This window comes from Aythya marila (genome assembly GCF_965140915.1).
Source record: "Aythya marila genome assembly, chromosome: 5".
In the NCBI taxonomy this organism is placed as follows: Eukaryota; Metazoa; Chordata; class Aves; order Anseriformes; family Anatidae; genus Aythya; species Aythya marila.
The window spans coordinates 34,154,514-34,169,333 of NC_139046.1; the positions used below are offsets into that span (position 1 = coordinate 34,154,514).

The 14,820-nt window shown below is 38.3% G+C and overlaps 1 protein-coding gene across 3 annotated transcripts in view; it reads right to left on the reverse strand.

Moving 5' to 3' along the window:
• ZNF106 (zinc finger protein 106) overlaps positions 1 to 14,820 on the reverse strand; it is a 35,180-nt gene that overhangs the window by 5,354 nt on the left and 15,006 nt on the right. The window contains exons 5-16 of one of the 3 annotated variants that reach the window (XM_082761959.1): positions 10,642 to 12,732; positions 9,423 to 10,044; positions 8,574 to 8,643; positions 6,417 to 6,571; positions 6,261 to 6,321; positions 5,592 to 5,933; positions 4,280 to 5,054; positions 3,860 to 3,915; positions 3,230 to 3,375; positions 2,640 to 2,774; positions 1,657 to 1,773; positions 386 to 577 (exon numbers count right to left, since the gene is read on the reverse strand). In XM_082761959.1, coding sequence (XP_082618085.1) covers positions 386 to 577; positions 1,657 to 1,773; positions 2,640 to 2,774; positions 3,230 to 3,375; positions 3,860 to 3,915; positions 4,280 to 5,054; positions 5,592 to 5,933; positions 6,261 to 6,321; positions 6,417 to 6,571; positions 8,574 to 8,643; positions 9,423 to 10,044; positions 10,642 to 12,732 — 4,762 coding nt within the window. Of the gene's footprint in view, positions 1 to 385; positions 578 to 1,656; positions 1,774 to 2,639; positions 2,775 to 3,229; positions 3,376 to 3,859; positions 3,916 to 4,279; positions 5,058 to 5,591; positions 5,934 to 6,260; positions 6,322 to 6,416; positions 6,572 to 8,573; positions 8,644 to 9,422; positions 10,045 to 10,641; positions 12,733 to 14,820 lie in introns of those variants that run through there. The other 2 variants (XM_082761958.1, XR_014317629.1) reach the window with 2 other exon arrangements.

Sequence of the window (14,820 nt, forward strand, 5' to 3'; positions counted from 1 at the left end):
TGTTAAAAATGAAAAATATTTTTCCAGAGTTACATTTTTCTTCCCTGATTTCCAAAGAGGTTTGTACAATCAAAGTATGTGAAAGCTACCTTCACCTTTTCCCCAACTTTCCCTATATTCTCCCATTTCAAGGAACTCAAATTAGAAGATTGCCTGAATCATCTAACAACATGAAATAAGCATTCACACAAATATCAGCATTTATGATGGGAACATGAGACATGGCAGCAAGACAGAGTTTTCCTACCAAATTTCTCAGTTTTTATTATTTAAGGTACAGAAATAATCTATTCCCTACCATGATCTGCTCACTATTAGATGAAGAAGTAAAAGAAGAACAGCTCTATGAATTTTTTGTCAAAAACGTATTTTTGGAGACACTTGCCTTCATGCAGAGTATAGTCTTGCTGTGACCTTCCAGAGTTCTGAGAAGCAGCCCATTCCGTGCATCTCGCACACTGATGGTGCAGTCGTAGGAGCCCACTACCAACAACTTGCGTGCTCCTTCCTGAGCTGTGGCTAGGCAGCTCACTGCTCTAGGGCCATGGCATTCAAAGGTGTCAACTTGCTTGTTGTTCTGTTAGGGGAGGAAAAAATTGTATTTAAGAATTAAAACTTTGCTATGACACTGACTGTAGACTGCTGAGTCCTTTCTGTGAGGTACTTGGTATAGTATCTGATTTCAGATCAGTAACACTGCATATCAACAGTGGTAGGAGTTACATCTTAACAACTAAGTTTCCAAACTGAGGAAATAACTCCTAATGTTGGGCTTTGATTTTCTGTATTTAAAAAACAACCACCTTAATTATTGAGCAAAAGTCCAGTAAGTCCTCCTTCAGAATTAAAACAAGCAGAAAGTAGTATTTAGAGAGAAAAACACATGCGAGCACACACATGCATCTCTTCTCAAAGTTCATTAATGAAGTCAAAGCCTCTAGGATATTTCACAGTACTTAAAAAGCAAATGATTTTATAGTAAGAAAGACATTTTCCCTCACAATGGATAGAAGAGTTTTCTGAAGACAATTTAAGATATTCCGCTAGGACATTAATACTCAAGTCAAGAAAGCTTAGTAGATCCATAAAACTTGGGCATAAAAAGTAAAGAAAGGATAAATTTGAGAAATTAGTCAAGGCTCCATAAAAAGAATAATCAGAGTAATAATTCACTTAAACAATTTTTATTCTCTTTTAAATATCAGGGCTGCTGTTTAGGCTTCTTTGCTAGAAACTCATACAAACAAGTCCCTAAAACTGTAAATGGAGCAGGCCAAAGCAGCGACACATTCAAGTCTCTCACACTACTTTCACAGGCAAGAAAGGATTCACAGGAAGATTCACAAATAATCATCTCTGTCAGCAAATCCTCATAACGCACAACTGGTAGACTAGGTGGAACCTTAGTATCACTAAGAAAAATATGACATCACCGCTGCAGTTAAGAGAAAGGCAACTGGAAGACAGGGGAGATGGGACAACTCTAGGCACTAACAAAATCAAGGCCAAAAAGCGGGGCCAAAAATAACCACTTATACCAAAATACTTTAATTACAAATATACTTACTACTCAAGAGAAAGAAATGAAATAAACAAAAAGTGGAGAGAAACAGCATCACAACAGACTTTTAGGTGCCAATATTTGAACAAACTAACCTTTATGCTGAAGGTAACTACATTGCCATTAGCAAGGCCTGCATAAAGGATTCGCCATCTGCTGTGTAAACAGAGCACTCGATCTTCCAATTTAAACTGTTCCATGCATTCTTTGGTCTGGCAATAGAAAGAATTATTGAAAGTTTTCCAAACAATTGAGGGAAAAAAAGCCTGAATAATAATTTTCACCCACCAGCCACATTTTTTGAACTAGCAAAGTAGGAGAAAAACATCTCAGTGTCTGCTGTCACCTGGCAGTTAGATTCTGATTTTAATCAGCTCACTCCCATCTTTGAGACTTGATGTTACTTCATCAACCAGTTATAGCCCTAAAAGCTTTCTTCTAATCACAACCTCAAATGTATATACAAGTTTAGGCCATACATGAAAAACACACCGTTACACACTTGAGTTCAAGAAATGCCCATGAACTTCTCTCTACAGGAAACTACTATGAATCACCAGCTTAAGAGTCAAAACCTCTGGCAGTTTGCCACCTGAAGCAGATATTTAATGATTCTATGATTCTAGTCCTTGCATCTGCATGTTGGACAACCTTTCCTATAGCTTCTCCTTTGAAATCCAGTTTCAAAAAGCCCCAGAATGCTCTTCCACCTGTTCTCTCAATAGTTGATCTACAGAGAGCTGCATCTTACATAAGCAACGAAGTTACAAACACAATTAAGGCAAATTCAGTATTCACAGTCAAACAACTGTCCTGCACATTAGTGTTCCCAATATTTGAGATCCGATCATGTTATTCTGGCAAAAACTGCAATAATGAACTAGACAAAGGATCAAAAGATTGCACCAGTAAAATCACTAAATGTTTGTTTTTTGTTTTTTTTCTCTGCTCTCCTCTATTGAGGTATAAAGTGAAGTTCATGCCCAGCTCAGTGTTTAAAACGCTTGTTTCATTTATATTTGCAAAGAAACATTACATAAAAAATCAGTATACGTTAATCACCGCAGACTTTGAGTACCTTGATATTGTAACAGTTGATAGTGTGATCACTTGAACCAGTGTAGAGTGCAGCATTCTTCCCATTCGTCTGAGTGACCAGGAGGCAGTTCACTTTCGAAGTATGTCCTTCAAAGATAGCCACACACTTCCTGCTCTAGAAAGCAAAGTATAGGGTCTGTCAAACTAAAGGTCTGTAATACCTCTCAGGACAGGCTGCCCTGAGAGGTTGTGGAGTCTCCTACCCTGGAGGTATTCAGAAGCCATCTCAACACAATGCTAGGTAATGTGCTCTAAGGAAAACTGCTTGAGCAGGGGGGTTGAACTAGATGATCTCCAGAGGTCTTTTCCAACCTCAACCATTCTGTGATCTGACAGAGCAGTGTGGGAGAGCTAACAAAAACGTTAGGACATGCAACAATGTCCTCTTACCCCTCTCATGGGGTGAAACAGTGGAAGGGGAGAGGAAGAGAAGTTTGAAGAAAAAGAGTAAAAAATTTAAGCACTCAAAAGAGCTGCTACTTCCTTAATTACATAATAAGGCTTTATAAAAACAGAGTTGCAACCTTGTGACTGGAATTACTCTTAAACCAACGTCACAACCTTACTTACAACCAGATTGTAAGCACAAACAGTTTTGTCTGCTGAGCAGGTGTACAATAAATTCCCAAAAATCTGAATAGCATTCACTGCAGCCAGGTGTCCTTCAAAGTTCCCCTCTGTAGGTTCTTCATCCTCACCTGGCTCTGATGACACTTCTGCAGGATAGAGACACATGTACTTGGATTACTTGAATGAACTCAGGCAAACACTGTTTCTTTGTGTTACCAAACAGCAGAACTATTATGGGGGCTCAGCATCTTTATAGTCAGATTTCACTGCAGTTCTAAGCTGGAGCCTGTAAGTAGCAGAATGTAATATAAAATACCAGAAAGATCTTTGTATAATATAAAGTCCAGAAAGATCTTTCAAATAACTAAAGGATTGTATTAGTTTTTATCTGACAGCTCTATGAAGACTGTGTAGAAGTGTTTGTGTGGAATGGGGCGGTAAGGACTCAAGGCACAAAGCATTCAACAAGGGACAGGGTAAGTGAGCATTTATCACTTCACACTTCATTTTTTTTAGTGCAGGTTTTTGCCTTCAGGGCTAAATTCCTCTAGAAGCAGTTTGATCTAGACATAACTGGAATTCTTGCAATATATCATAAAAAGTACAAGATGAAAAGCTTAAAAGATATACCAGATGAGTTCTTTGATCCTCTTAGTGATGATATTGAAGTCTGTGTCTCAGCTACACTGTAACACAGAAAATAAGAGTAGAAAGATTAGACTTTGCTCATTTTCAGACAAGACAATGGTATAAGTAATACTCCAGAACACAGGACTATGCACTATGCAGAAAAAAAGCCTAAAACAGGTAAGCTCAAAAATATAGTTTCCATGCAGTAGGGCCATGTTCCAATTATCAGAGAAACTGGGAGAGAACAATACACATTTGTCTGGAGGATCAAAGAAGCAAATTTAATTTATGACATACAGAGGAAGACATTCTCTCTCATTTCATTTCTGAATTAAATTAAAACTTACTGATGTTGTAAAACTTTCTGAATAGGAAAAATATATATTTATATTGTTTAATGCTTTTGAGCACTAATCTCACCTTTTTTTCACATCATCCCTATAGTTTGTGCCAATCTCACTGGTAGAGCTCACTTCATCATAACCTGAGCAAGATGCCTCTAGGACTGCTTGGTCCACAGAGCTGCGTGACTCCCTCTTTGATGGGCTGTCTGGTTTCTCATCTCCTGATTCTGATGAACCAATGTCAACCACCTCGCATTGTGGCGTTGCAATTTCCACTAGTTCCAGAGAAGCATCACTATCGTTCTCATCTCTGTTTCTTGTTGCTTGAGTAGTAGCTCCATTCTCTTGCTTTGGAGGAGTGGATGTAGTGACTTTTTCTCCTTTAGAAACCTTTCCACTCTTGAGTTTCCGGATGGGCTTAGGGTCGTTTACATCCTGTTCTGTGTCACTGTTCTCTGGCACATGAGTTGCCCTCAGAGTTTTCTTTTTCCTTAACTTTCTTCTCCTCCTGTTCCCTTTTTCTGCGGGGACTAGAGTGTTTGCTGTCTGTTGTTCAGACACATCTGCTGACAGTTTGGGGGTTTTATCCACGGGCATTTCTGGAAGGACTGAACGATCTGGAAGCGAGGTGCTACACTGATCCAGTAAAAAGCTTTCAGCCACTTTATCACTTGCTTCTCTCTTGCTGAAATCAGACAACGAATGAGAAGGATTTTCAGAAATTCCATCTTTTCCCCTGTCCTCAGCAGGCTTCTGAACATTTTGATTAGTTTGTTGGAAACAAGCTGCCAGTTCTGTCAGGGATATGGTTGCAGAGATAACTGGATACACAGAATTGTTCTGGCTGATCTCTTCTGAAGAAAAGAGACTAGCGTTATATTTGATCTCCACAGCAATAAATATTTATTCAAAGTTTGCTTTCCGTGCAATTTTCTGTTTATACTTAAATGTGCACGTAAAGCACATACTCCTATGTGTTTGAAGGATAGGTACACAAGCAGATCTGCTATTTCAATTAGCTATCCATCCTTTAAAAAAATATAGCTAGGAAATAACATGTTTACCTGTGTACACAGAATCAAAGGAATGGGGCAAATCATTTAAGTCACTGGCTAACTGAATGCTTTTAGATTTCTGAGAAAACGACCATTTGCGTGTATTTAACAATTAAAAAATGGAGTCCATTTGGATATGTTGTAAGGATGGTCCCACCTTCTAAGAGTATTAAGTTGCAAAAGGACTACACAAGCCTACGGGAGTTTATTCCTGCACAACAGGCTGCGGGTTTGACACCCAACTTGTATTCTTCTGGGGAAAAAAAAAACAAACAATAACATTTCCCACATTTTCTTATCACTATTTTTAAAGCAAATAAAAGCCACACATACCTTCCTTCTGCTCCACAACTTCTGTTCGTGAAACACATAGAGAGTTCTCGAGTACACGATTTGTATTTTCTTCCAAGCCTTTTGGAGACACAGGTTCTCGTTTAACTTGTACTGAGGAGTCTGCAGGAGTAGTCAGTGTGAGGCTAGAGGATGACTGGAATGGTGTTGGTGTGTTGACATGAACAGAAGCTCCCAGTGGAGGTACAGGAGACAAAGTGTCCAAAAGGGGCAAGAAGGAGCCCGCAGGAATCAAATCAGCTGCCAGCTGAGATTTGCTATTTCTTCTCTCACTTGAGACACTGCTGGAAAGTTGCTCTGGCAATTCAGAAGGTTCATATGTTTCTAATGGCAAAAGAGGTGAAGAAAAAAAAAAGAACAAAAACACATTCATAACTTACAGATTCTTGCAATAAAAGTCAGTGGTTCCAAGAGCTCTTTTTTTCTGGCAAACAGATAAGGAAGAGAAAAAATTGCAAGACAACCACTATACAACATTACCAAAGACAACAGATCATACCTGAACAATGAAGACTTAAATATGGAAAGCCCTCCATTTTGTTCCACATTTTAAATGAATCAATTCTAGTTACATGAAATTTTTACTAGACACCAAGTTCAAAGAACATGCAAGTTAGCATTCCACTGCTTTAGTTTGTTAGTATGTCCTACCTTGTAGCCCTTGCAAGATCCGGATTCTCTGGCTTCTCAGCGTGCTCATTTCCATTGTTATCTGCAAAAAAAGTAGTGATTTAAATCAATTCTACTTAAGGCAGCTTCTCAGGCTGCTAACATCTAGGTCAGACAATCTCAAAAGCCTACTGTTACCTGTTGCTTTAATACAAGGAACCGTTGAACCTCAACATATGCAGCCTGCAGGGCAGCCCTTGCCTGCAAGAGACTGCTGTCCACGCTACTCAGGGACTTGCTTAATTCTTCTTCCCTCAGTGAAATAGCCAACAACTGGTCTACCTGAGAACGTTCTGAAAAAAAAAAAAAAAAAAAAAAAACCACACACAACCACACAACATATAATTTAGCAATAATTGTATATGGCAATACATTGAAATAAATTACACGTGATCACTAAATACTATCACCTCTGAATGTGAAAACATAGATTAAGTCAAGCATTAATAGTTGCAGAAGAGGCTGAAGAGTACACACAGGAACATTCATGTATTACATGGAAGAAGAGTAAAATCAAGAATTTCTCTTTATGGGATCTCAACTTTGACCCTATTAACTTTTTTTTAATTGCAGTTTTGCCAGCATTGACTTAATTTGTTGAACAAAAGAAGTCACCCTCTTCCACAAAGATCTTTTGTTGAAGTATAAATACATATAAAGTACAAGTACACAATTTTCATTAATGTAATCAAAAAGGCAGAGACTAACTTAAACTAAGCATGAAATAAGTTATTCAGTTAATTCAGAGGCCATGAAAAGACATATGAAGACAAAAGGAAACAAATGCTAAAACCACGTACTATCCAAGATAGCATGTGGGCAGCGAGACTTGCATTTGCAATCTCACAACAGTTTCCAAGCTCTGTGCTCAATAAAAGATCCTCCTTTTTCAAAGATTTCACTACAGAGATGTTTCAAGCCAATTAAGTTTCAGTCTGTGCACTGCTCAGCTTCATTCAGGTTATAGTTTCTTTTAGAAGATTTACACAACGATACAGTGATAGAAAAGTCTCTCTTTTTCATTACTTTGCTCTATGTCAAATGCATTATTAGAGTAGTAGTCTCTGTTATAGACAGTAGTCATTGAAGATACAGGCTGATAAAAAAATACCTTTTCACATAGGGAAAAACTAGCTCCTACAAGATCCATATTAACTGCCCTGCATTCTGAACAACTCAATAGAAATTAAGAAAATTAAAAAAAAAAAAAAAAAAAGAGAGAGAGAAATGGAACATTTGAAAGTTGTGTTTGTAGCTTAGTTATGAAAACTAAGCTTCTGGTCCTAAAGCTCCCAGACGGTGATGTAATGATTGAGCTCCCAAAGAAACTATTCTTCCTAAAAGACAGATAATTAGTTTTGCTATGTGGTGATACAGACAGGTTAGATTTCTTTGAAAAAGGCCTGTCTAATGCCAAGATCAGAGCTGCTTTCTTTAATGAGGAGAAGGAAGGAAGGAATGAGGCATTCCATATTAATTTCAATTACATTCAGGGCAGGAATAGTCAAAACTGAACACAGCCCAGGTGACTCAGTGGCTCCTGTACAAGTTTTCTGGTAAGAACATCCAGAAGAAGAACACAAAAGCTGGACTACTGAACTAAAATGGAGTGATGGATGTTCTTTTCCCTTCATAACTTCTGTCAGGAGTGGCAGCAAGATGCTTTCCCCTGAGCGGGGGAAAACACAGGTCCCATCTGTGCAACTGTGAACATGAACTGCAAGCAGGAAGGAAGTCTCTTAGAAACAACCTCTGACATTAACATGGGACTCTTTAGAGAAGAATGTGTTATGATGACAGTAGAAGGCAACACTAGGGACAACTTCATTAAGTCAGGGCTCATCCTGAATGCCTCTAAACATGTATACTTTTGAGCAAGCCACCAACAGGTATTAAGAGATACAAAAGGCTTGTTAGGCAATGGTACAAATTGGGAAGAATCCAGAAATGTCAACCCCTGTTCCTCTGCATCTTGTACTGTAAAATGGAAAAATTAGAACATTATTTAGAGAGGAATGTACCAGTGGGTTCTTCCACTGCTTTGAATTTCAGTAGCTCTCTGGAAGTCAGGACTCCCACAGCATGATAGAGAGAGAAGGGACTTCACTGTACCTGGTTGCTCTGGCTCTAATCTTACAGGTCTCGCAGGCCTGATAGGAGTACACCCTATAACCTTCAGTAAGAGCCAAGAAGCACCAAAGTAACATTAAGGAACTGCCATTTTAGCCAAGTCAGAATACTACTAGGTATTTGTAACCTCTATCCTAGACAAATATATTCATGACAGTCACTCACCTTTTTTACCTTTGATTTTTCTTCTTTTATTATTTCTTTCTAGACTGGGGATTTCAGGAGAAGATCCCTCCTACAAAGAAAAAAACACAAAACAAAAAACATCTTTATTAAAAGAAGTTGCAATGGCAATTTTGCCTAAATCAAGAAATCAAACAATCACATTCTCAAGAAGCATCACTTGTACCCACAGGGAAGAAAATATACAACTCTGTACATTTTCACATAATTTGTCCTTCCCTCTCCTCTTAGAAGTAGGGAGGGTAACAAAGTGGGTGCCAATATTTTCATGTCAACTAGGATGAAATATTAAATAAGCAGGCAGCCTTCTACATGATCAGATGTCCAATAATACACGTGGTTCCAATTTTCTGCTTCACAGATTTAATTGATAGTGTAAAGAATGAAATCACCAAGGAATTAAAATTCTTACTTTCTGCATATAACAAAACCAGTCTGATTATTTTGATTGGAGAAAATGAAACAAATTCAGATGAAAGTTGTGGCTTAGATCTTTAATATTTTTTACCTCATTTAAAGTACATAATTTTTAAATATTTTAACAAATCTTGTTTACTAGCATAGTGTAGCAATTACCAAATTAGAGAGCATTTGCTGTTCCTGCTAGTTAAAAAGATTAAGCAAAAGTCCTGCGCTAAAAAGAACACTGAAATGAAAAAGATTCTTAAAAACTAAGTCAAATAAGCTAATTAGCTTGAGCTTATCAATCTACTAGACAATCAAATGAAGAAAAAGCCCTCCTTACAGATATCATTCCAAGGTGGTCATAACCCCTGTCATGGAAATAACATATTTCAGCATACCAAAGTTGCACAAAAATTGTACACTTACTCCTGTTGCTCTTCGCTTCTTTCCAATTCCTTGGCTGTCATTCTGCTCAGTACCAGATGTGCAACTACTGTCTGTAGCTGCATCTATGTTATTAGACACTGCAAGAAGTACATCATTTGAGATCAGAGTATTCTCTTCTGAGATTTCCAGTACATTTTGCTTTTCAAGAAGAGGTGTTCTCTTATCTGGGGTCTCCTGCTGTTGTTTTATGAGGCCTGCAACCTCACAGGTCGCCTGTAGGCTGTGTCTCCTTCCAGTAGTCTCAGTTCTTTCCGACATAAATGGTGACAAAGGAAGAGAAGAGGTCTCCCGTTTCAAGTCAGCCTCAATGTCAGCTCTTGCCTCATATGCAGATGTTATGCAATGTGAGTGGCTGGCTGCAATTACTTGCCTTTCCTTGCTTTGTCTTGTTTTGGCTTCTTCACTGAAGAAACTATAAGTGGAAGGGTTTCTGTCTGCAATGACACTGCTTTCAGAAAAGCTACGTTTTCTGGCTGATCCAGGCACTGCTAAGGAAATCCCTTCCCACTGGAATCCTTCCAAAGTAGACAGATCAGGTTCTTCAGTGAGTTCTAGACCCTCTTGATCATTTTGAACAAGAGGCACCATTTCTATACCAAACCTTTAACAAGAAAAAAAGAAAAATAATTACACATGTAAGAAACCAGCTGAAAAAAGACTCCCCCTTCCCCAGTTGCACATTATTGTTTTACGAGATTACACTGGTATTCTGCACCACTATCTTATGTGTCAATGTAATTGCTTTTGTGTATCACAAAATCATATTTTGTTGCTAAGAACTGACAGCATGATCTACAAGTCAGAAAAAAAAAAAAAATAAAAAAAAAATTAGCTTTTAGGGACTCTAAAAATGTAGATAGCATGCAGAAGATCTGTTCATTCTGTTTTTACATTCTTCCACTTACTAGAACTTGAAATGCAAATGTGTTGCTAGTGTCCATAGTCAGATGTTAAGCAATGATTATGAACTGACCAGAACCTTTTCTGAGCAGCAAACTACTGTTGCTCATTTGTGAATAGGCTTCCACAGCTGCAATCACAAAAATGCTAAGTATTTGCACATGCAAAAGACAGCTGTATTAGAACGCTTCATTCTGAAGTCCTAGTTTTAGGATTCTGGCATTCTCTTAACACCTGGGGAAAAACAACCCTCTCCCCTAAACAAACACAGACATGGTTAGACTTGAAAGCTACCAACCTTGGTAAACCTTTGCCAAGTTCCTGTTTCTTCTTGGTTACTTGCTGGATGACTTGATCCCAGTTGACATTTCGCCGGGAAGCACTAAGAATTTGCCTGAGGGTGGGTTTAAGCCCTGACTCTTTCTCAGTCTCGCTTCTCCGATGGCCACTCACATTCCGAATGCGTCGTGCGTTATTCAGATTGGGCTCTGGAAGGTGTACTCCCACTTTGCTCTTCAGACTAATATGTCGTGTTAGATCTCTTTGCAGAGAGGCAGGGAGGCCAAGTTTGCTTAAATCAGGAAGGAGGAGGCCTACTGATTGGCTTCCTCCTTTCTGCAGATCGTGATCTGAAGGATTTTCAAAACCTTCCATTTCAAAGTGAGCATGTGACTTGACACGCTCTTCATCCCCTTCTTCCTGGGAGGAGGTTTTCAAACCTACATGCAAGTTGTCCTGATTGCTTGATGGAGAAACTGTTGATTCCACCTGCAATGCAGAATCTTTTAGATCAGCAGAAGCAATACTTAGAGCAGTTGGCTTTTCATCAACTTCCTTTTCAGAGGCAGCAGGTTTACCTTCTGCAGTGTCACAGGGTAAACAAGAACTAACAGAACGACTCAGCTTTTCAGCTCTTGTTCCTGACTTCTCGCTTCCTGTTAATTCATCATCACTCACATCTTCTAGGGAATCTAGTCTGAACTTGTCATTTGGTGATGCTTTCTCAGTTTCTTCCATATTCTGATCACTTGTATTCTTACAAGAGCTTACGGGAGCATTTTGCAATGAGTGGTTGGATTGAACATCTTTGGATTTTTGTTCTGCTTCACTCAAGTTATTAGCAGGCTCCCCAAGATCACTGTCTTTGTTGCCTCGTGAGTTAACTGCACATGCACCACGCAGCTTTGATGAGTAAGAGGGGGAGTTGTTGGTTTCCAAGTTCAGTGCATTCAAATGGTTCTGCTCTTCACTAGCAGTTGAGGATAACAGCAGCCTGACATTTTTTAAGAGATTTTTTGCGTCTTGCTTTTGGGAAGACAACTTCATGTCTGTGATATTCAGAAGAGGAGATTTCAGCAATGGCATCCTACTACTTCTGCCATCATCTTTGTCAGGTTTTTCATCACTGGAACAGTCCTTCGCTACCTTGCAAGAATCAAGGTAATCTGAGGTTACATTAGAACGGGAAGATGCTTCCCATTTTTTAAGTTTTGGGAGGCTCACACTGGCTTCACAAGTTTTTCCCTTACTTGATGTTTCAGTAAAAGGTATAAACACAGAATCCATTTTATCTGGAGTTTTAGAAACATTCTCTTCAGACCATGGTTGCTGCTCTGCAGCTTTCTGGGATGGGTAGGGAGTCCAGCGATGCATTTTATCTCTGGAAGGACTCCCACTTTTTCCATTGTTTCTTGAAATTTTGTTTTCTGGTTGCTTGGAAGTACCAAAATCCAACGCTCCCTCACTTGGAAGTTTATCACTAGTAAAATCAAGTGAGTCAGTCCTATTACTTCGATCTCTGTATGGCAGAACATCGATAACATCCTTCTCCTGCCACTGCCATGTATATCTTTCCATATTATATTTAACTGGCTCTAATGAATATGCATCTCCAGAGCTTCCAAAATTCCAGCTATTTGCACCATGAGGATTGGACATCCAGTTTCCTCCATAACTCTTGGAATTCCAGCTAGAAAAATTCCCCTTTCCTTCTGAGTGCCAAGTAGAATTTCTCCCCCTGCCACTGTGATGCCAATTTAATGTTGCTCCTCCTCGCCCACTTGGATGCCAAACACTTCCAGAATTCCCATAGTTATGCCGATTTGAAGGGCTTCCTGAAACATTTTGGTGCCACCCAGAGCGCCCCCTTGGACCACCTGGATGCCTGTTCATATTAAGGTTCCTCTGAGAGTGTGAAAATTTTCCTTGTCTAGGACTAATGTAATCATCCTTTTCCCATTTCCAGTCTCTTTGTGATGCATTATGATGATGCCACGAAGACTGATCATAAGCTTCTCTTTCTTTGTATGCAGCTCTTTCTTCTCGCCTTCTCTGTGATCTCCTATCATCACATTCTAATTCTTGGTTTGCACAGCATGCTTCAGCTTGCCTACAAAATAATTCAGACAAAAACTGATGCTATAAATAAATAGATAAATTCCGGTGCTATCCCAACTAAAGTCCAACGCTACACAAGCCCCATCCATTTAACTTGCACCGAAAAGATAATGCTTTATATAAGAAGAAACGGTGACCGCTTATGTAGCTGCTTTACTGTTCAGGGTTCTGTAGTATTTGACTATCAAGACTAGTGTTGTACCTTTACTTAAACCTGGTATTTCAAAATTGCTCTTAGAAGAATGAGTGATTTGATGCAGGGACTGTTCGTTAGACTAGTTCTTCAATATTTCTGTTTAAGTCAGAAGAGAATATTCCTTTCAATTTACAAGGTATTGGAATAAGAGAACAAATGAAAAGAAAGCTTCGTTCTATTGTATAATCTTTGCAATTTGAGTTATCTTGATAGAAAGAAGAAAAAATTAGTCAGATTTCCTTTTCCTTAAGACTACTCTGTTGGTACTAGACAGCATAATTAGAGTGAATGGATATAAAATAGAAGGAAAGCTAGGCTGAGAAAAGCAGTTATTCTACTTATAAGATAAAACAACTGAGATCATGTGTCAGTTTATTAAGCTTAAGTAAAAACAGATTTGGAGCATCTACAGAAGTTGTGCCTCAGATACAAAAAATATTTTGTCTTGTTTTAACTAACAGACAAACAGTCCACAGCATGCAATGACAAATCTGTAAGAGCCTCCCAGAAGCACTATCTACTGCCCTTTGGATAATACTTACACTTGGCAGTCTGTCATGAACACGTGGTAAATTATCACATGTACATTTAAAGATAAATGCTACCTTCATGCTGACAGCAATTCCCAGGATCAGCACTCTAAATATTCTAAGCATTTATTCTATCAAATGAGGAATTTTTAATAAAAGCGTTTCAAAAGCTGATTACAGAAACAGTGCTCTAACTCCCTTGTTAAGCAAGTCAGAAAGCTTTCACACCACTCTGCCTGCTAATGGGAACAGATTTACTGGTATCAGTAAACCAAAAATTTATATTGTATCAACTTCTAGGATTTCAACATATTCCAGTTTTGCTAAAAGACACACAAACAATTACTGTCTAATGGAAAATGGGCTACTGCACGAGATAAAGCAAGCTTTAAGACAATAATTCAAAGAAATGATGCATCAGTGAGTGATACCTTTGGTTTTAGGAGCTGACTCAACTAGATTATGATCTAATGGAAACAATTTTGCTATATTAGTAAATTTAGCCATGTACTTTTTTTTTTTTTTCCCAAACCTGCATCCAACAGAGATTTTATAAGATTTTAATTGCCTCAAAATAGCACTGCACTGACAAGCATTACTCTTTTTACTACGGAACTAAGAAAAATGATGTTGTTACTACCTACACCAACTGATACGAAAACATGACCACCATGCAGCAACCAGGGTACCCCAGAATATGACAGGGTGGCTTCAAAACTAAACAATCTCCTTAGCTTTGTGCATTCTGAGACACTAATTGAAATTTCCAGTCATAACCAAGTAAGATCTTCTTTCAAAAATCATGTGGCTCTTTAATACCATCGTCATGCTGTCAATCTATTGAAGCAATATATTCCCAGTTGGAACATCACACTAGCAATTCACACTTGGAGAGTCACATGCAAGACAAAAAGCAGTACTTGTTACTCTCTGCAGCTTCCTATTACACAGTCAGCTATTAGAATTATCTTTAGCTGATAGTAAGCAGGAAGGTAAAACATGAAAAAAATTTAATTCAAGGATTATGGGATTTCAGTGTGACACTAACAGAACAATTCTCTTAAAAAAAATAGACAAATAGAAAATACACAAATAAAAAATAGAAAAATAGACAAAAAAGAAGAAAAGAGGTTTATAACAGAGCATGTTCAGCAACAGTTTTGAAAAGGCCAGGTTCCTACAGAACCATGCTCCTACCCCCTGGACAACAATACCAGCACTGTCACATTTATTGAATCCTTCAGTTAAAATGCATATCAAATATTAAAATAACAGCATTAGACCTCTCAAAGCACAAGATTCCACATTAGGGAATTGTTTACAGCAAAACTGTGTTTTGTTTTAAATCTATAAT